Below are 21,354 nucleotides of genomic sequence, written 5' to 3'. Positions count from 1 at the left end.
TTTTCTCATCTTTTCAGCTGCGTGGAATCAGTGTTATGGGGGTAGTTTCCAGAACTACTCAACTTCTCATTTTAGAAGTAAAAAAAGGGGGTATATCACATTAATCTGTAAGCTTTGGATCCACTTGCTTTGCTTTTATAACTCTTGATCCTGACTGGAAGCATTTTCCAGTTTTATGGCAAAGTAAGCTAAACGCCAGGTGGCCAAAGTTTCAGATTTATTAGAGACACATGAGAGTTGTACCGTTAATCTCAATTTTACTGTTTGCAAGATATTCTGATGTAATTAAATTCAGTCTTCTAAACTAACATCGACACGCATGCAGGCAAACTCTCAGGAAACAGAGGTTTTGACGGTTATAATGAGACAGATTTATAGACATAAAGTAATTAAGAGCACTCTTTTGGACTGTCAAAGGGAGAACACAATGGTTGAAAAAGAAAGAAAAAGGATTCATGTGTTCCATGTGATCAAAGTTGTGCGCCTGGCGTTGATGACTTTGCTTGAAACCAGTCATCCACGGACACCACTTGAAGAGTGTGATGGTCTGGCTCATCAACACAAAGCCGACAGGGCCAGAAAGATTTAAGACAACTCTTATTAGTGTCAAATTCAAAGTGTTGCAAACTGGTCCAGGAATTCCCTGGAACTTTTGGATTTTGCATATCCTTCTTCTATTAAGTGTCATAGCACTCGTTTGAATCAGCCGTGGAAAACAACTTTCAACCAGCAAGACAGAACAGGACTAATAATTAATAAGTCAAGTAAACCTATTGAGTTGGTGAACAGATAAACCAGCCTATGGAAAGAGCTCTTTTGAAACCACTTGAACAAGAATGTCCCCTGAAGTGAACCCTAAATGTTCCCATTTAGTGACTGTTGGTTGTGTAATATTGTTCTGCCAAGCATCGTGACTCATCGGCTTTTATTGCTGTTTAATTTTAAGATTGTAATGCCATTTTTTTTTATTAGCGGCTGCTTTTTTACATGTCCATAAACATGTTTCCATGTCCAGCTGGGTTTGACCCGTGTTCCTGGTTCATATTTCATGCTTTATAAAAGTTTTTAAAGACATGGGTGTGAAGGCCATTGTGGTGGGTGAGCACAACATGTGAGCCTATTTTCAGATCCGAGACTACAGGCTGCTTGGCTTTAATGTGTTGTTGTGGATACAACAACTGGCTATTTCTTCAAATGCATCCCCATCATTTTACATCCCTGCAACCCCCTCCTCAGGGATGGTTTTCCTTAAAAGGATGCTGCTCTCCATCTTTACCAGTGATTACAGGGTGCAGGGACTGGTGTCTTTGTTGAGGAGAGATTTTTTTAAATTACAAAAACATACAGTTCAAGCACTTTTGTGTGGAAAGAATGTACATTTCTCTGTGTTTGAAAAAAAAAAAAAGGTCGTGCGGGTAGGGGGCTGGTTGGGTGGCTGGAAAAAATAACTTGGAAATTTGGACCCATTCCATCCCAGTTCATCTCCTCCTCCCCTTCCTTCCCTCTATTTCTCTCTCCATCTCCGTCTGGCTTTCAGAAATGTGTTTCTCGTTGTCTGTCCCCATGCCTATAACTTTCAACACGCTCGGCTGGCATATTCTTCATGCTCGAAAACCACTCAAAACAAAACGGAAATCCATCTTTTTTATTCCCCCTCCCAACAATGATTGTATTTCACAGAGTCATACTCAAGTTTAATCAACAGCCAAATGAGAAAAACATATAAAACAAATTTCCATACGTGTAAGCACACTTGGAGAATGATTGTCACGTACAGTGCAGGAAATTAGTCCTATTTTCTTCAGGATCATTTACTATTTCCCTCAGGACACCTGGCCCCTTTCACTGTAATGATAACTTAATTATACACATAAATTATCCTTTCTGGTCTTCTGCACTCAAAGTACTTTAACATGCAGTATACAGGTCATTTTAAGTGTAGGGATTAAAAATAAAATTGCCACTCTTTCCATGTAATCAAATGTATAAACTCCAACTCATTAATGTGTTGCTCTTTCACATCTGGAAGTGAATACAGAGCCCAGATAAATCTATAACGTAGTAACAAAATATCTTTTCCAGCTACCAGCAACTATAGCAAGTTAAATGCCGTATACGTGTGTTTCCTCCAGACGTTTATGTTGGCGAGGTAGGACGAGCTGCATTAAGAGCCTGCGATGCTAACCGTGGGAATGAAATCACAGCCGCTGAAGTTCCTTTATGATGTGGCTTCTCTGCTCCATGAAGTCATATACTAATAAGAAAACATTGTGGTTTCTTAATCAGAGAGACAGCTACCATTATTTTAGTGAAAAACGTAGGCATATACTCTTAATTCACCTTCTCGGTCATACACATTAGGTGGTTAAAGGAGCAGTATGGCTTCCTATGAGCAGTCATGTAGGAATATGGTAAATCCGTCTATGTTTGAGTCAGCTATGATATCAAAAGGAGAACAAGCAGAATCTGTGTCTTTTATAGCAGAGAGTTCAGGTCACTGTCTGACGATTGGTAAACTCCATCTTCAAGCTGGGCTCAATGTAGACGGAGTCAAGTTTGCCCTGGCCTACATAGCTGCCCCTTGACCAGCCTGGCTTATGCATTCTTCTCAATCTATGGGCCTGATCATCATGCGGACAGACTTCATTGAGTAGAAACCTCCGCCATAGTCGGCCCAGAAGATACCATCTTGGTATTTGCTACGGTAGACACCTCCGTTGTACCAGACACCGTTGAGATTGGTTTGGCCACATCCGTTGTACCACCAGCCTCCTTTATGGAAATGGGCACAATTACCTGCGAATGGGAAACAGAAAAATTGGTTATCATATTGGTTAGTCTTCTCAGTGAGGTAATTGGCACTGCCCTAGAAAACATTACTATAATTTTAAAAAAATTATAAGTTTTTTTTCCCTTTTTGTTCTGTTTTTGTCCTTTTGTTATCTTGAGATTAGCGTTCTGTGTTGTGTATACACATATAACATAACATTGTATTGTATTGTGTTATCTTATACGTCTGTCAATAATGATGGACAGAAAAAGTATTTCTAGCGATGGAACCCAGTCTTTATTTTTTCTATCAAGTGAGAAAAATTGACTGTAATAGTAAAGCTTTTCTGAAAGCGACAAATGGAGGACACCACGTGCTCATACAGTAGCCATGCCTTAAATCATACATTGCTTTCTAGTCTATTTTACAGTAATTGGAACCATATTTATGAAATTAGCATCTTGCTGTGATAAACAATATTTGAAACAAAGTATTGAGACCATAAACTAAATTAGGTGAAAATGTTTACTGAGGTAACTTTGTAAACTTGTAATCAGCTGCATTGCCCCCAATTAGAAAGACTGCAAGTGTAAAGTACATTTTTTTTAGACCCATCCCATCTTTTACATATACCACTATGCACTGATATGAACAAACTTGGCCTCGTGTCACAGTGTGTTCCCTTTTGAATCTGTTAGTCGATTCTGATATGTTTTGACCAATCAAGAAGGACCACTTAGACTGCAGATTCCAATAATTTAATGGTCTCAATTATTCAAAGAGAAAATGTATATTTCAACACTTCAGAGAAGACTATGTGTGACAATCACACAGTATTGTTTACCTGAGAAAGCATCTTTGTCTCGATCCAGAGTAGTGAACTGTTTGCCGTTGTGGCTGCTCAGAGAATCCCCAGCATTGCCCTGGTAGGTGCCCAGCCTCAGGCGGTAGCCTTCGCTCTCTGGCTCCAAGTGGAAGCTGCTGTACTGAGCGTAAACCTTCTTGCCCATCCAGTCCTCCAGCTCCACTAGCAGCTTGTAGTCCCCCTGCCTTCCGAGGCCGTAGATGCCTTCTAGACCGAGCCAGTACTCTCCGTCTATGTTGCCAAAGCCGCTCTGAGTCAAAGGAAGATTAAAAGGAAAGTTACAAAAAAGATCACAGAAAACAATGTACACTGTTTGTTCTGCGGTTACCCGTGGAGTTTAGAAACATGAGGATTATTTAGGAAAATAAAAAGGAGTTGTGGGTGATGATGAGTGACTGTCAGGGGAACAAATGAGAAAGGTCTTTCTCATGACATGATTCTGCAGAAAAGTGAAAATTAAAAAGGAAAAAAAAAATATATTGAGATATACGGATACCATCCTGCATTTGAAATTCCTGAGGAAGACATGCTGTAGAGTTTATGCTGGAAAAGCCATCTGTCTTCAAAATTCTCCTTCATTGCTCCTACCCCACAGCAACGATCTCTTGGATCATTGCTAATAGTGAAACTGGCCTGGCCACTTGTGTTGAAAAACCACCAGCCATCTATGTCTGGCTTCATTCCGCCAGAACACTTCACTTGGTAAAAGAGGTTGAGGTTTGTGATTGCGGATTAGTTCGGGGAGCCAGCAAATGATGAATGATGTAGGCTTTGAGTTTGAGGCCTCCTCTGCGGTGTGTGTATGTGTGTGTGGCTTTGTGGGAGAGTACAGAGGTAAATCAGTGTTGGAAATTGCAATTTAGACTCCAGCCTTGACCTGGTTGAATGGAACTCCGGATTGCAGAGGCTGCCAGCAATGATGTACTCAATCTCAGTCTCACTGTGCTTTGATGTGGTGTAGTACTAACCATCCACCCAGGAAGGTGCTGTAGTAGAAGCAGTTTGGAAAGAATTTGGCTCCAGCTGTGGAACATACCTTCCCAGTGTTCCTAGTGGGACAGCTAATGTTTCATAATGGGAAAATAAAAAAGGATCTCCAACAAATGGTGCTGCTGACAGGGTATTATACCTTACAGTAAGTGAATACATGAAGATTCAGGCTCAGGGAATTGTTTCAAACACCCCAGTGGTTCCTCTAGATGGAACGTATAACAGCACATTGTTATCTCTGGATAGGCCAAGTATTTATTTGACAGCACTTTTAAAAGAAGAAAAGAGGGGGGAAGAGATGGGGCAGAGGAAGTGCAATTGTCATCACCTTGTAGTTTTCCCAGTTCCTGAAGAAGTTAACTGAACCATCCCTTCTGCTCTGGATGACAGTCCAGCCGCCGTTGTCTATGTCCTGTTCACACCAGGCCTGCACTGGCCTCTCAGCTTCATCTGGTCTGATTAGGTACATGCCACTAGTGCTGTAGCCAGCCTCCTGTGCTGCAAGACAGTCTCTGAATGGGCCTGAGGGAAAAGAGAATAAGAGAAGATACAGTTGATAAAAGTAAGAGAGAACTAAAAAATCTAGCTCTATCAAGAAAGTAGAGAGCTGGACAAACATTCTACATTTTTGTAGGAAAAAATCATCAGATTTACTAAAAACACATTTATATATGCTTATAAAAATCAAAGACCTGAGACAAAAATCTGAAGGTGAGGTTTGTTAGGCTTTTTGAATTGTTAAGGAAAGGAAACGGATGCTAGGCTAGTTAGCTTTTACCAGTACTGTTTGCTATTAGATTCAGCCAGTAACTTATTTATGCTACATAAGAAACTGAATTGGACTTTAGAGCATTCAGTTCTTTTTTTCAATGGACAAAATTAGTAATAAACAAAACAAAAACAAAACAAAACCCAAAAGAAATCAAATATGCTTCAGCTTAGATTAACAAACTATCCTCAAGTTAGCCTAACCTAGCTAAGATGTAGTTAGCGTGGACTACTTTTTGTATAGACCAAAAGTAGCACTCCCTTAATCCGTGCTATCAGTAAAAACTGTTCTGTTGAGTTTATGAATACTGAATACAACATGATGCTCATTTTGTAAGTATGGCCCTGTTTGATATTGACAAGATTGCAAAGTGTAAATGCTCAGCTTGAGGCTTTAAAAGGACTTCACAAATCACTGGGTAACATTGCAGGCTTCTCTCTTTTTTTATCCTGTTTTGTAGGTAAGTGGTTTCAAATGTTACATTTTCACAAAGCACACTTCTCTAGAGAACAAAAGGTCAATTTTGACCAAACCTATCATCCGACCGCAATTGGGTTTCATAGGGCAGATTAAATTAGAGCACTGAGACAACGAGTTTACATTACAAGCAACGAAATGTCTGACAGAAAATGAAATATATCGGGGGAAAACAGTAAACACGAAAAAAACAAAGTCACACAAGCACGCAGAGTAATATAAAACACATGTATTGTAGGTCTGAAAAGTTAAATACAGAGCAGTCGAAGAAAATTGGCCTATTAAGTCACTTTAATAAGAAATAACTTTCTCTCATTTGAAGTAATAAAAAAGTAGATATCTTATTAACCTTTCTTTAATAATGTCTGCCCTTTCTCAAGCTAATTTAACATTGCCATTGTAAATTTTTTCATTGTTAGCAGATGTAGAAGTGAGTTTACAGTAAGGATGAGGAAGTCGCTCACATTATGATAATAAGGTAAAGGTATAGTCCATTCACTTATATAACAGAATTACCTCTACTTTGTGGTTTGGACGGCGCCTGTAATGCCAGCCTGAGTTTTGTCTGCACTTCACATGCAGTTGCAGTTTTATGAAGGATCTTTTGCACACAGCTGCACTGAAGTTCAACACACTCTATTATTCTTGGGTGAAGGTAATTGAACTATCTGAGGGAGATCTGTTGATGAGCAAAATCTCACTGCTTAGGACTTTCTTTGTTCTACTTTAGGTTGCATGCCTCTATTCAGACATTAGCGCATTTTTATTTCCATCCTGGTTTGTGTTCCTTCTGTTGAGGTACGAGCTGAATTTACAAAATCTTTAACCTTTAGAAGTTGGGACACTGGCCCACCTGCAGCTGTGTTCAAAATTTTGGATTATTATTTTGTTGTGGTTGGCCTGTGAAGGCTGCTCTACATTTTACCATGACTGTGTTGGATATTTGGGACTGAAGCAGGGATTAAATGAATGGATTTGTGGATGGATGAGTAACTCTCTAACCTTCTGCGCTGAAGTTTCTCTGTGGAGGTTTCTGGGCTTCCAGGGTACCGCTTGTGGGTGACGGACCGGAACGAGAGCCTCGTTCCCGTGCAAACCTCTGGATTTCGTTGGTGAAACGTGGCACATTGACTGGAATGTTCTCAGGCACCACCTGCACCAGTGGAGGTCCAAGAGGTGGATGCTCATGCCTACGACTATACACCTGCATACAGCGCTCTTCCAGTGCTCCTATAACCACTGACTGGTTATTCACTATTGCTGACAGGGCTGCATATTTGGCCTCCAGTTCCCTGTAACGGGATGCCAGGCGCAGCGACTCGGTGGTGGCGTTGAGGATGCGTGTCTCCAGCTGAGCCAGCTCCAGCGAGTTGTCCCTCTTCCGGATGATCTCATGAAGCAGCTGCATGTAGAGCTGGGTCACTCGGGAGTTCATGTTTCTGCTCTCTTTCCTCAACAGCTTCATCTCATTCACCAAGTTGCCATCGACGTCCACCACCAGCTTCAAAGTTTCCATCTCCCGACGCTGCTTAGACAGCAGGTCGCGCACCGAGGCCACATCCAGGCGTGTCACTCGATCCTTGTCGGTTGAATAACCACGGGTGGCACAGATGGGGCCTGTGATCTTCTGCTCGGGGACCAGGAAGGTGTAAGAGCACTTTTTGTTTTCTCCATTGGCCTCTGGGGCCCTTCTTATCCGGGAGAGGATGGGGTTCTTGGTAAAGGCTTGACTGTTGCTCCAGAGGGACAGACCAAGCAGAATAAATACGGTCCACATTCCAGGTCCCATGGTGTTTCCTCTATGCGTTATCAAAAAAACGTACAGATCTATGAAAAGGAAAGAGAAACGCATTGCATACATAAGGAATTAGGTTGGTGTTATTCTAGAGTTTTCCATGAAAACACCATATTTGACCTGCAGCTCCTTGCAAATTCCCTGCCACAGATCTGGACATCAGTGGGTACCTGCTTCTAAAAGGACTTTGGTAGCATCAAAATAAACTGACTCCGCTAGAGTTGGTTCAGATATTTATCTTTATCACTCATCTCTTTCCATTTGATCATCTTTCTAACAGGCAGACTACAAGAAAACTAAAGTTTTGCAAAGGCTCTCTTTTCTCCTTTGAATCTGTTTAATCCAGTGCGGCTGCAAAACTTAGTCAAAAAGCACCAATACCTAAATAGTTTTTACAAAAGTGAAAATTGAGATACACCTGTTTTCACGTACTAAGCTGTTTGTTCATCAGCAGGAATCTGTGTATTTAAAATCTCCTATTCTAAATACATTCCCCTCGTGGGTTCTCTTTCTTACCACATTTGTATCAGGTGTCTGGGCGGGTGTGAACAAGTGCTGAGATCTGTTTTTAATATTTCAGTAGACCTCATGGCTCAGACCTTCTGCAAATCTCCCCTATAGTCTTTCACCATACCGACACCAGCTTATGTGGATAAAACAGAGGAATCTGACAAAAGATTTAACTCCAAGTGAAAAAATTAAATTAAATTAAAATATACTTGAGAGAAAACTGTGTTACTGTGGTCATGGAGGATGCTGAATGTGCTATCTAATAGGGAAGCATCCAGTGGCAGTCTGTGTTTCATGAGGTGCAGACATTTTTAGTCCGGTAATGAGCAAAGAAAGCAGCAGGTGGTAGTCATTGGGCTTCTCTGACTCACTTTAACTTCTGCCTGGCTGCTAGAAAGCAGATACATTTGAGTTTTGGTGACAAATAAAATAAATTGTTTGATGAAGAGCAGAGTTTTAAAAAAAAGGGGGGGGGGGGGGGATTCCTGGGTTATGAGTAATGTTTTCTGGAGTCTATTTATGGGAAGAAAGCTGGTGTTTTGATCTTATTGGTTTTGACAGCGCAACGAAAAGAAGCAGGGGTGGGCGCATGCTAAGTGAAAGATCCCTCCTTCTCATATTCAGTAACATGGCTTGGCTCTGGAAGTGGAGCAATAACGGCGAGCCAGCGTCAGGCTGACTTTGGCAGTCAAGCCAAATCCAACCAGAAGGCAGTCTGGTGGATGAGTTGAAGCTGAACCTTCAGCTGACACTTCTGACAGGCGCATGATATGAACTGCATCACGCTGATGCTCTGAAACACATCTGCTGAGGATTTTTACAGATGCCCACGAAGGCAGAAATTAATGATCGCGAGGCAGAGACAGCAGGGGCATTGAATCATTTCTGTGGCCTTAACTTGATGTTTAGTTGCATTGAAGAGCCCTGACCACAGTAAACGGGACCGATCCCAGAGCATTACCTAAGCTCAGAATGCTCCCGTAGCAGAATAGTACCCTTTTATCATCCTTGCAGGGAAAAAAACATGCTCGCCTCAAGGGAAAGTTTTTTGTGTTCTCATGAAGCACAAAGACTCATTGATAGAAATAAAGCTTTGGCTTGTTTTAGCTTTTACATATGGAACTAACTTCTGTTTATTTGGCATAGATCACAAACCATATGATGGGAAAGGAAAAGGCGCTTTAATGAAAGTGGCCCATGTGTCGTGCTTCAAAAACACCTTGGCACAGGCAGTCAGTTATTATTACTCAGAGAGTGCATTTTTCCTGTCTTTCTGTAGTCATCGGTCATCCCTCCCTTCAATAGCTAAGGCTCAGCAATTGGCCCATCTGTATGCCTCCAACGCCACAATATGAATCTCACAGGCTCTGGTCTGACAGGAGTGACAGTGTTTACATAGAGGCTCCTCAGCCGCAGCTGTGAATCTCATCTGCAGTTATTACCACCAGGTTTCTCTCTGTCGTTCACACCCTGCTGGTCTTCATCAACTCGGCCACAGCATTCATTTTTCCCTCCCTCTTTTTTTCACTTATTAAAAGGGTATTTTCACCTCTACGTTCCTTGGTCAGAGCCAGACCTGACCAGATCCAGCCACCTCATCTATATTAATACAGTCCTTTGCAACCAGACGGGTCAAACTTTGCGGTGGCTGGTTTTCCCCAGCGGAGAAGGGAACTAGGAGGACTCTGCCAAATGGCCCACTAACTCTAAGTGGCACCACTGTGTGCTGGTAAGCTCCTCGATTAAAGGATTTTCTTTTATATATCTGCGAACACAGCGTACGAGTCCCTACGGTCCCATCAAACTGGTTATACCAACATACAGAATATATTATTGCAAATCACATATCCCTCCTTTTTATCCCACTCAAACTTTGTTGTGGCTTTTGCTCGGAGCCAGCAGATTTCTTTCAGGATTAGACCACAAGTTATTCCGACGGTGCCACTGATTAAGTCTGTCTGCTAAAGAGACAACATTAAACATGAGCATTAAACATGGTGAATGGGGCCAAGTGGTTCACATCAGACATATTTCCTTTAGGAGATTAACAGTCCTTCCACGGATCCTTCTAAAGCCATCAGAAGAAGGTTTATACTCAGTACATTGCATTTAGATCTGTGCTTTGCATTCATCAAAGATCTACAGATTCAATAATGCGCATATAGTTCAAAAATATACATACTGTCACATCAGTTTCTGAAACTTCACATGCCACTCTGAGCTCTTAAAACAGGCAAAAGTCTAACCTGTGTCAGTGAGATCAATCAGTGGTCCAAGAGCTGCAGGTAGAACCCAGCTCGGTGTCTCACGCGTGCCTCCTCTGCTGGTTCTCCATTCCCATCTCCTCACTCCCAGTCTCCCTCTGACTTTGTTCTCATTGAGATTAACGGCCTGCACACTATGCTATGGCACCAGCAGAAACTGTCAACTGGAAGAGGACACTGGAGGGTGGTCCATATACAGAACGAGAGGGGCTGATGGTGTGATTTTTTTTTCCTCCTGTAGTCTGAGTAGAGGCTTTGGCCCTGCCTTCCTCCTCTGATGTCAGTTTGGGTAAAAGACTCCTCCTAATATAAAGTTTCACCACAAAGTGATGAATGCACTTGGCTGTGAGTCAGTTACTGGTGAAGGCACATGCAAAAAACAATCTTTCTGCCATCTTTTAAATCCTAACAAGATCTGGTTTGCAGGGTTAGTCAGTCTCCTACACACGCAACATGCCAGTCAGGCTTGAAAGCTGATGGACTTTTTCCTTTTCTCCCTCTCACTCACATATTCATCTGTCAGTTTCATTCACCTAACTACTTCTCACAGTCTGCTTACTCCACGCAAATCTGTTTCCTATCAACTCGAATCTAATGACTGAGTGATTCTGGCGATCCAGTAGCTCTAGCATAATAATACGAGGTCTGTTTTTTTGGATGCGAGTGCTTCTCTCGTGTTTACTCCCTATATGGGATGTGTGTTCCTCCAGAGGCAATCCAAGAGCTATTGGCAGCTGTGCTTATTTGGTATGAGGATAATATGCACAGGGCTTTTCAAACAAAAAAGAACGCCCCTCAGCTAAATGTTTTGGACCGGAGAGGAAGCACAGGCTTTGAAGCATGGGGATTCTCTGTGTGGGGAGGCATACTTCAGCATGTGGGAGGACAGTATTGTTTCTGAGCAATCAAGACAGGATTCATATTGTAGAAATGTGTCTGTGTAGAAGTGTGTGGGTGCTCATGTGTGACGCACACATGTGTGAGGGCATATGTTTGTTTGTGCGTGATCGACATAGTGAGTCTCACTGCAGTGGGTGAAACTGAAAAATTACAGCAAACAGGAATGAAAAATCTTTCTTTTTAGAAATGTTTTTGAAATCTGAAAATCTGAAAAGGAAAAAGCTTTTTTAATAAACAAAAATGTAAATCTTTAATTTGTAAATAAATTGTTTTAGCCTTGGTAATACCAGATTTCTGAGCAAGTAAAATCATATCAATGAATAAAACTAACAAATTCTAAATTTGTTCATTATTTTGAAATAATTTTGCAGTAAGTCTGAAGACGTCAAAGTGACTTTACTACTTTTCAAAATAAAAAGGATTATTCAAATATATTATGAAAACAGACATTACTCTTTGAGCAAAATGCTCCTCATAATTTTCCCGTTTCTCTGAGTTAACATGATGTTTTACTTCAAACTCCACAGTGGTTACCAAAGCTTTTCTAACACGTGCCATTTCAGAAGCTGAAAAAATGTCCTGCAGAATCAATAATTTAAGACCCATATTCCATTATTATTATCAACCTTTAACAATAAAACATGGCAAGCATAATAACATCTGCAAACTCTTTTAAGCTCTAAACAAATCACCTGGTCTTCCATGCTCCCCCTGAAGTGGCTCACTGCTCAAATTTCTGAAAACCAAGTATATGTAAAGTGTATATTCTGGAGGCACATAATGGAGTTTGATCCTTTGTATCTGTGGATAATTTCTGTGAAAGTTCACTTTGAACTTTGAGACTTAAGCTGTCACTGTGGTAAAAAAATAAAATCCACCCCTCTCTGTGAGCCCCTCCTTGTGGCCGAACTACTCTACTACCACCCAGTTTCACCTTCGCAAATACCATAGTTGTACCAGTTTATTCTGAATGAAGATATGAAGATGCATGAAAGCAGATACATTTTTTTTAAAAAGTGCAAAAACAGAATAACAAAAATCCCAGATAAACTAAAAGAATATATTTCTTAATGTGGAGTAAAAGAACTGACAGACTCCACAAAAACATCCATATTTTTTTTTTAATCAGAATTAGTAACTGGTTTATGTGTTTGTGTGTAAGCATATGCTTTGTGGCTATGTGAATGTGGGAGGCTGTATTCAGTCCAAAAAGTAATAGATAGTTATTTTATATTATTTACATGTTCATATTCCTATTCAGCAAGAAAAATGAGAGGCACTTTGGGTTGCCCCAAGACCTAAAGAAGGTAAGGGGGAAATACTGGTCTAGTGGAAAGTTGGAGAATACATATGCGATGAAATCAAAGAGAGAGGGAAAAATATATCTATTTTTTTTTATTTTTTAAGACCCAGTCCACATTAATCGTAACACTTAAAGTCACCACCCAAGTCTCACTATTTAGAATCTATGCAATACCTCCAAAGACAGTTCTCTAAGCGTGTAATTGATACAGCGTTTAATCCCCTACAATCACAGACACTGCGCCAAGCCCTCGGTGACTCCATGCGGCTTGACCAATCACAAGCTGGACATTGACAGTTGACACTTGTGGTTTGACGTCTGGCGAAAAACTGTAGCGACTTTAATCTAAACAGAGGAGCGTTTGATTAGCTGTCATTCGTTTAAAGGGAAGGAAATGAATAAATAATCAGAGTAACATGGTTTAAAAAGCAGGTGAACGAAGTGTTGCTGTTACTGTATTTCATTTTTCCTACGGACTTCTCACTTTCAAGTATGGTGAGTTTGACCCCATTCCCTTTCATGTAATGTCGCCAGGGTTTTATTTTCGTGCACATCGACTCTGTGACAAGCACTCGGCTGTTGTGTAGAGCCGTAGAAGCAACAGTTGTTATTGTCCACTTTGCCCTCCAGAAAGCGGTGGGGTCGAGGCGATTTAAACAGGCTTTGCTCGTGAGCGGAGACTCATCTGTGGCGGATAAAATTAGACTAAGGTTAGAGATCCGTGTCTCTGTAGATCCGCTGAGGCCTGAGGAAGACCACACAGACAACTGGAGGGTCTATGTAGGCTTAAATGCAATTAGAATAAACTGAAACCTCTTAATATGACATTTACATCACAGAATTATGACATATAATAAAACTTGCGCTGTTGTATTTTGGCCAGATCACATGGAATATTATGTAAAGTTTTCCCTTTAATTTGAGTCGAGTGAGATTTTTTTGAAGTGAGCATATGAGCATATACTTCTTCTGTAGTGTGTGTGTGTGATTATTGTGATACATGGTGATGTTCTTGCAGGATGCGGAGGGCCCCCCGACGCTTTGTGACCTCTGCTTGGCTCAGGTGTGCCAGAGCTTGAGCTCTCTGTGCAGCATGCGAGCAGACGGCTCCATGAGCCTCATCTGGGCCCCGGTCTTCCCGCAGGAGACTGCTGACCAGCTTCTGAATCACATGGCAGCTAAAGGTAGGTCAGAAAATAAAACAGCTCTGCAAACATCAATTTTCTACCGCTACTGAGTGGTCGCAGTTGTTTGGCAAACTGAAGGAAAGAAAAATTATTCCAAAGCATTGGAGGTGAAATGATTTATTAGTTCGCAGTAAACAGAGGTTTCAGTTTGTCATATTGCAAGAGTAGGAAAGGTATATTCCACAAACATAAATATGGCTTAACCGATGCTTCTTTTTCCTACAATATCCCTATGTTTGTTTCTTCCCATAAGAGATACTGAATGACACAACTGTTGGGATTTTCCGAAGCTGCAAAGAACTCCGTCTGCGCCGAGCCTCCATTCAGAGCTGTCCACTGTCTGCAGAAGCTTTCCGCCTGGCTCTTTGCCCTCACCGGCTCCTGGAACTAGATGCCTCCTGGGTCTCTGGTGGTCTTACTGGGGCTGACATTGTCTCAGGCTTGGCCTCCAACCCAGAATGCAGATCCAGCCTGCAGAGGTTGTCCCTCAACGGTTTACGTCTGGACTGGGAGTCTTTAGAGGCAAATGGTGGGATCCATGTTGGCTTCAGCTCCTTGCGGGGCCTTAGAATGTTAAACCTTGCCAACACAGACCTAAATGATGCTGCCCTTGAGGATATCTGCAATCTCCCTCACCTGGAGATGCTGGATATTTCTTGCAGTGCTATCTCTAAGCTCACTGCACTTCTTGAGTGCAAAAACACCCTGAGATCCCTTATTGCCCACAGGCAGCGGCACCTGGATATGTCCCCTGCCCAGCTGCTCTTTGTCTTTAGCCAGCTTCATGCTCTCAAGCATCTGGACTTTTCAGAGGACCACTTCTCTGTAGATGACAGCGATGGAAGAGATGGAGATGAGACAGTGCGGCAGCTTCTGGAGGGGAGTCCCCAGGTCCTCCCATCACTAGTTTCTTTAGATATCTCTGGTCGGAAGAGAATCAGTGAAGCTGCAATCAGAAGCTTTGTGGAATCCAGAAGTGGACTGGTCTTTTTGGGCCTGCTAGCCACTGGGGTTAGCTCCTGTGACTTCTTTTCTACACAGAAAAGCCTAAAAGTAAGAATCTTTTACTACCCAGGGAAAGCAATGGTAGAAATACAAGCCTGATTACTGCACAAGCTTCTCATTTATTTTTGACTTGAGGCTCTGTTTGTACTCTTTCTGAATTTTCCCACTGCATTTCCTCTCTCTGTAATGCTGCTGAATGTGTGTCCAGGTAACAGGAGAGGCTGATGAGAACCAGGTGTGTGAGGCACTCAGAAGGTACAGAGACCGCGAGTGTTTCATACGAGAGGCCCTTGTCCATCTCTACAGTCTAACCACTGACACTGACAAACCACAGCCAGACGTGCTGAAGGTGTTGTGGTCTGCATTGCTTCCCGACATGTCTTTAGTAAACCTGTGGAATGATTTGTTTGATTGGGTGGTAACAGAAAATCAGTTGGCTATTTTGTTCAGTTTAGGAGAAGCAAAAACTTACCATAAGTAAGATTTTACTGTAGTATCTCCCTTTGTTCTCCATTGTATGAGATCTTTTCCCTTGTTCATTAATTTCTTTTTTAAAAACAGTACTGTTACTGAAACTAGCATTTCCTTTTTTTTAACTAAGACCTTGCCAAGAGAAACAGCATATGCAGAGACCAATGCAAACATTCACACCATATCTCAAAGTACTAAAACATGATTTATTGAAATAAAGAAAAAAGTAATATAAATAATCTTTTTTTTTCTCAAAAATCTTTGGTTCTTTGGTGTTTTAAACCACTTTCCTAATTTACAGCTTTAATGTCCTGTGAATTGTGGATATTGAAGAGAAGAGGTGGTGAGGCAGTTTAAATTATAGCTTTGATGTTAAATAGTACAGTCCAACTGTATAGATGAATTGGTTGAATAGAGCTGAGAATTGAACAAAAGAACATGCAGATTGGATATCGCTTTCATTACTTTTTCGAAAACACATGCTTGTGTAATAATGATCTACAAAATGATTCCCAAATGAGATACAGTACCACAGAGAGTACTTCTGCAAGATCCTTAAGTATAGCAAGATTAGCACAACTGCTAACACTGACCTAAAAAAAACAAAAAACAAAAACTGAATCAAAGAATTGGGTACAAAATTATATCATTAATATAAAAATTAGCTAAATGTATGTAAGCTATTTTAATTTTTTTGCTAAACCAAAGCGATAAAGAGTTGGAATGTAGGAGCTAGCTAAAAGTTTTAGTAAATATCTGTATAATATTTTGGTGAAGTGTTACAGTTAAACTATAGGCTAACGTGGTTGAGTAAAATAAATTAGCTACATGAAATTCTTAATGCAAAGTTATGAAGTATTTAAATATGGCTAGCAGTTATATTCGTAGCATAGTGTGTAGCTAGCTGCGATTAGCCACTTGTGTTAGCTAGTCTTATTAGCTATTTATTTATAATTTTAGACCTAGCTAAAGTTATGAATAAAAATTAATAAATAGTTTTGAAAAAAGTAACAGGTAAACTGTAGTTAAGATTATGAATTGAAAGTTTAAATTACAATGTAAAAGTATGGATTAATAGTTAATATTTTTAGCTATCAGTATATTAATTGGTAGCTTAAAGGACAAACGTAAAGTTATTGGTCACTAAGTGTCAAGTGAAATGAATAGTTGTTACAATGAGTCGAACTCAGAGTAGTAGTGAATGGTTGACATTGTGAACTTATAGTGATGATGGTTAAAACAATTAGCTGATTACAGCTGAGAAATAAGCCGAAAGGGTTTATCGTTCAGTTTAAAATAAGTGCAAATGAACACAGATTGGTGCTTTTTTTTTTTTTCTTTAATTTATTTATTTTTTTATAAAAGACAGTGACAGTGCTCTGAGTATATTTCAGATTAAAAAAATGTCGGGCACCACTAATATAATGGATATTTTGTTGTCCTATAGCTGGTGGTGAGTGGTATGCAGAAGCACCCCACCTCCTTGCACATCCACCTGGTCGCCACAGCGTGTGTGTTCAACCTGACCACTCAGGACTTGGCACAGGCCATGCCCATCAGCTTGCTCAGCTCTACTGTCACCCAACTGTTAAACACCATGAAGAATTTCCCCAACCACCAGCAGGTCAGGAGTATGCTCAGTGCCTCGAAGGCTTTCACTCAGGATGTGGCATGTGCTCTACTCGCCTTTGGGTTCACTACTAATATTAGGTGTTTTAGGAGTTTAAAAACTTGGCGTCTCTACTGGGATGGAAACTTGTTTTCCACAAAAGGTTTTTTGTATTAATCTTCTGGTGAGAGTGTGTGTATGTGTGTGCACGCCAAAATTTCAGACTTATGATATCAACTTTTCCTCATTTTGCCTTCCCTACCTGCTGCCAGGTCATAGCCTCCTTTCCACTAGCAATGTGTGCTTCCCAGCAAGCATGGGTCAAAGTTGAAAGATGCTGAACCCGCAAATGCTCCTGAGCTGTGCATTTGCTTTGCGCAGCAGCAAAGTGCTGTTGCGTGGTGCAAGCTATTGAAGATAATGGATGCACTGAAAAACCATTATTTCAGGTAATGGATGGATTTCAGTGCATGCCCCATCCTTTGTGAAAGCCACCATCAGATTTTAGAATCATAATATCACATAGTTGTATACCAGCAAAAGGTGGCACTCAATGGTTTTGTTCTAGCTGAGTTGCTATTCACCAGAATCCAACTTAATTCCTGACAGAATTAAGACCTAATCCTGACTGTAGTTGTAGCTGCTCTATAATACCCCATACTTCAATTCATGAAGTGTTACCGTCTCTCCAGGTGCAAAAGAACTGTCTGCTGGCCCTCTGCAGTGACTACATCCTCCAGGAGGTTCCTTTTGACAAGTTAGTTTACTTTCCGTCAGTCGTAATATGATCTTTGAGTCCATTGGTCTGGCAGTAGCCAAAATAATCAGTGCACGCATAGAGTGGCAGTGTAGTGTTTTTCCATCAGATTGGAATCCAGCTGAGTTGTGTTTTTTTTTTTTTTTTTTTTTTTTTTTTTTTTTTTTTCTGAAATGCAACTGCCAAAAGAAATAGTTCTTCCAGATGTTAAACCAAAGCAGTGAACTTTTCACAAGGTTTTGCTGTGCATCACTGGTGTATTTTTGTAATACTGTGTTCCTTATATCCACGCTGTTATCGTGCTTCAGGTATTTAGCGGCAATGCTGGTGATTAACTGGCTGAGCAGCCACGAGGATCCGACCCTGCAGAGGATGGCTGTGGCTGTCATCTCCATTCTGGTGGCCAAGGTCAAGACTTTTCTCGCTCGCTGTGCATTAGTCTGCTGCTGGAAAATAGTGGTGGCACCTTTTAATCCTACCTGTTGAGAGCTAACCCTTTGACACTTATTTCAGCGAGCGGCTTTATGCTTTCATTTAGTCCAGTTAAATGTGGACAATTTTCCTGTGGGATAAAAGTACCCTCTTGTTTTAGACTGACATTTAGAAGAATGGATAAAAAACCCTTAAAAGAAGCACTCATCCATTTGTTTTTATGTGCAGTTGTCCACAGAGGAGATGGCACAATTCAGCAAGGATATCTTTATAATGAAGGTACATTAAGGCTCTCAGGGTACCGGCTTAGCACGGGTTTATTTCTAATTCTCTCCCTGTGTTTTTCTTTCCCTCACCGTCTTTCTCACCTGTCCATTTACAGTTACTTAATGCATACACATCTCTACTCGATGCCCTTGTCATTCCATCGCTTAATGCACGCCTACGCCTCAATTTGCTCTTTCTCTGCTTCTCAGTCACTTCGTCTTGCTCTCCACACTTAGTTATCCTCTTTTGCTCTATGTCTAAAGCTACACATTAGTATGTTCCCGCTATGTGTACAATATTTCTCCTATATATTTATTTATTCTACAAAAAAAGTAATCTCCCATTTTCTCTCCCCCTCTGTGCTTTTCCACCGTGCCATATTTCCTCTTCTTGTTGTCTCTGTTAACAGCAGCTGCTGGCTATTGTGCAGCAGAAAGCCATGGTTGGAGTTGTCGACTCCACTCTGAAGTTTGCCCTGAGTGCTCTGTGGAACCTGACAGATGAAATGCCAGTAGCAGCGCGCAATTTCATTGAGTGCCGGGGCTTGGAGCTGTACGAGGAGGTTCTGGAGGTAAAGGAGACCAGAAAATAAAGCAATAGACACACTGATTAAAAATGAACCCTCACAAAGAGAGACGTTAACATAAGAGTGTATGTTTCCTCTCATGCTGTTCCCTTTTGCTTTGCAGTCCTACTACACTGAACCTTCTATTCAGCAGAAAGTTCTTGGCCTTCTGGTGGGTAGTGGATATACTTTTAAATGAAGTCATCTGTAGGCAGCCGTAATCATACACAAAACAGTTCCTGTGTTATGCTTGCCTTTTATATTATGTTTTTGCAGTCACTGCTATAATTGGTCTCCCTGAATTGCAGAACAACATTGCTGAGGTGGAGGAGTTGCAGGCTGATCTGATGGAGGAGGACATTTTGGAGCACATTCTCAGCCTCTTGCAGGACTCTCAGGTGGATGTGGGGGTTCGCTACTTTGCAGGGGGGATACTGGCGCACCTTGCTTCCAGACCAAATGCCTGGACCCTGGAAAATGAGTTGCGCAGCACCGTACTGAAGCAGCTGGTGTGTGTGTGTGTGTGTGTGTGTGTGTGTGTGTGTGTGTGTGTGTGTGTGTGTGTGTGTGTGTGTGTGTGTGTGTGTGTGTGTGTGTGTGTGTGTGTGTGTGTTTTGAATGCTGCTCTTCACGTAAGATCTACCACATTTTGTGAATATGCCTTTCTGTCTCGGCAGCACGATTCCATCATGACGTGGACCCATCTTGAGAGGGAGATGGTGTCTTACAGGTGAGAGAATAGCAAAGACAGAACAGAAATCTGTAAAGAGAGAATAAAACGAGTCTGAGTTTGACATCAGACATGAGCTACATGCTGAATAACACTTTATTTAAACAGTTTCCCATTAATTAGGTTACACATGTTACATTCTCTTTAGATCACTCAACATTTGCACAGTTTTCACCAGTTTAATCAGTAGAATACAAGCCTGATCTTAAACACCATGGACAGTTCCTTTTAACAGTTTTTACCTCTTAGCCTGAAACACTTGGGGCATTAACTGGGTTAACCAGGTGGGCAGCAGTGATGATAACTCGAGAAAAGGTTCTCTGATAGCTTTGAATATCAGCAGCCTTGACCTCATGATTAAGGTAAGACTTCAAGGTCAGAGGTCAAGTTTAGTGAACACAGTAGCTTGAGAAGGAGGTCATGTAGGATCTTTTAAACCATGCCTATAGGTATATTTACTCAGGAAGGATATCATATAGGCTTCTCATATGACAGCACAGCTGCATCTACTGACAATCTCTGATACTTTTGGATTTTGCAACTTTAATATAATTCATGCATTGTTTTCTCAGTGGTGCAGCTATACCAACGCCACTGTTTCAGCGTTTTAGATAAAATGACTCTTCCCCATTTGGCATTCATTAAATTTTCTTAGTGATAATAACCCTTCTGCTGTAGCTGTATGAATTTTCCAGCCAGGGCACAATTTGATAGCTGAAGTCTTAAAAGATGACCTGGTGTTATAATTATGTGTTATAAAACTTGTCTTTCCACTAGATTTATGGCAGCTAAAGATTCGACTGCCAGGAGCCTGAGGGGTATCACTGGCACTTGCCAGTTTGGTTTTGTTGTTGTTTGTTTCTTTTTTTTCTGCTGAGTTATACCCAGAATTCTACCACAATTGCTACAGAAAGCTCAGACATCACAAGAAAACGTCCTAAATGTGATTGAGAATCATTTTCTGCATCACCTTAGCTCACATACTCAGCTGGATTGCATCTGGGACAAACAAAAACTGGGTTATTTGATGTCCATGTTTCAGGTCGTTCCATCCTTTTTGCCCTCTGCTTCAAACTTGTCAGCCCGCAGGCGTGCAGCTGTGGGCAGTCTGGGCCATACATCTGGTCTGCACTCAAAACAGTAAGACACACACACAAACACAGCTGTGGGGATCCAAGGACGGTTACACTATCGGCGTGATGGGTTGATCTGAAACAATTGTTTTATTCATGCAAAAATATGATCATATTTTATAGGCTGTTTGGTTTATTAATAGTCTTGAGCTCTATCCCTCTTTCATCTTTTTATCGCTTCTCCTCTCCTCAATCCATCCAGCTTCACACTACAGCAGCATGCTGGAGAAGGAAGGCCTGACTGAACTTCTGAAAGCTTTGGCTGCACATCCCAGCACACACAGTGACATTAAAGGACTATCAGACAGCGTCTTGAGCATGGTTGAGCAACATCAGATTCATGCGGGAGCGTTCAACAATCAGACGGCGCCTCAACGCTCTTGACAGAAGTGTTAAAAAAAGAATTTTACTTGATTTGCTATCTTTGAGTTATATCTGAAATACGCTAGATATATAGTTGCAGAGAAAGCAGAGGCAGTATCAAGGTGCAGACACTTAATGCTAATCATCTGGAAACATATTTAATAGAATAAACCACATAATGCATAATATTTA

General features: G+C 41.1%; 2 protein-coding genes across 4 annotated transcripts; one reads left to right on the top strand and one right to left on the bottom strand.

Annotated features, from left to right (window-relative positions):
- Positions 1-1,630: 1,630 nt before the first annotated feature.
- LOC120727837 (angiopoietin-related protein 1-like) lies at positions 1,631-10,682 on the bottom strand. Its single transcript, XM_040022391.1, has 5 exons — positions 10,423-10,682; positions 6,874-7,698; positions 4,954-5,147; positions 3,615-3,885; positions 1,631-2,796 (listed from the first exon to the last, which is right to left on the bottom strand). Exons 2-5 carry the CDS (start codon positions 7,658-7,660, stop codon positions 2,609-2,611), a joined length of 1,440 nt encoding a protein of 479 aa, XP_039878325.1. The 5' UTR covers positions 7,661-7,698; positions 10,423-10,682; the 3' UTR covers positions 1,631-2,608.
- Positions 10,683-12,880: 2,198 nt separating this feature from the next.
- Positions 12,881-21,354, top strand: LOC120727834 (protein zyg-11 homolog). 3 transcript variants are annotated; one of them, XM_040022383.1, is made up of 14 exons: positions 12,881-13,138; positions 13,662-13,827; positions 14,084-14,883; positions 15,044-15,184; positions 16,754-16,930; positions 17,608-17,672; positions 17,981-18,080; positions 18,333-18,383; positions 18,784-18,942; positions 19,061-19,108; positions 19,245-19,445; positions 19,614-19,666; positions 20,709-20,806; positions 21,002-21,354. In XM_040022383.1, exons 1-14 carry the CDS (start codon positions 13,136-13,138, stop codon positions 21,181-21,183), a joined length of 2,244 nt encoding a protein of 747 aa, XP_039878317.1. In that variant the 5' UTR covers positions 12,881-13,135; the 3' UTR covers positions 21,184-21,354. The 3 variants fall into 3 exon arrangements, with proteins under 3 accessions (XP_039878317.1, XP_039878318.1, XP_039878316.1); XM_040022384.1 differs by having other exon boundaries at positions 18,781-18,942; positions 19,245-19,334; XM_040022382.1 differs by having other exon boundaries at positions 12,882-13,138; positions 18,781-18,942.

This window comes from Simochromis diagramma, unplaced genomic scaffold, assembly GCF_900408965.1.
Source record: "Simochromis diagramma unplaced genomic scaffold, fSimDia1.1 OVJJ01000205.1, whole genome shotgun sequence".
NCBI lineage: Eukaryota > Metazoa > Chordata > Actinopteri > Cichliformes > Cichlidae > Simochromis > Simochromis diagramma.
The sequence above is the reverse complement of the archived record's forward strand: the minus strand, read 5'-3'. Positions and strand labels throughout refer to the sequence as shown.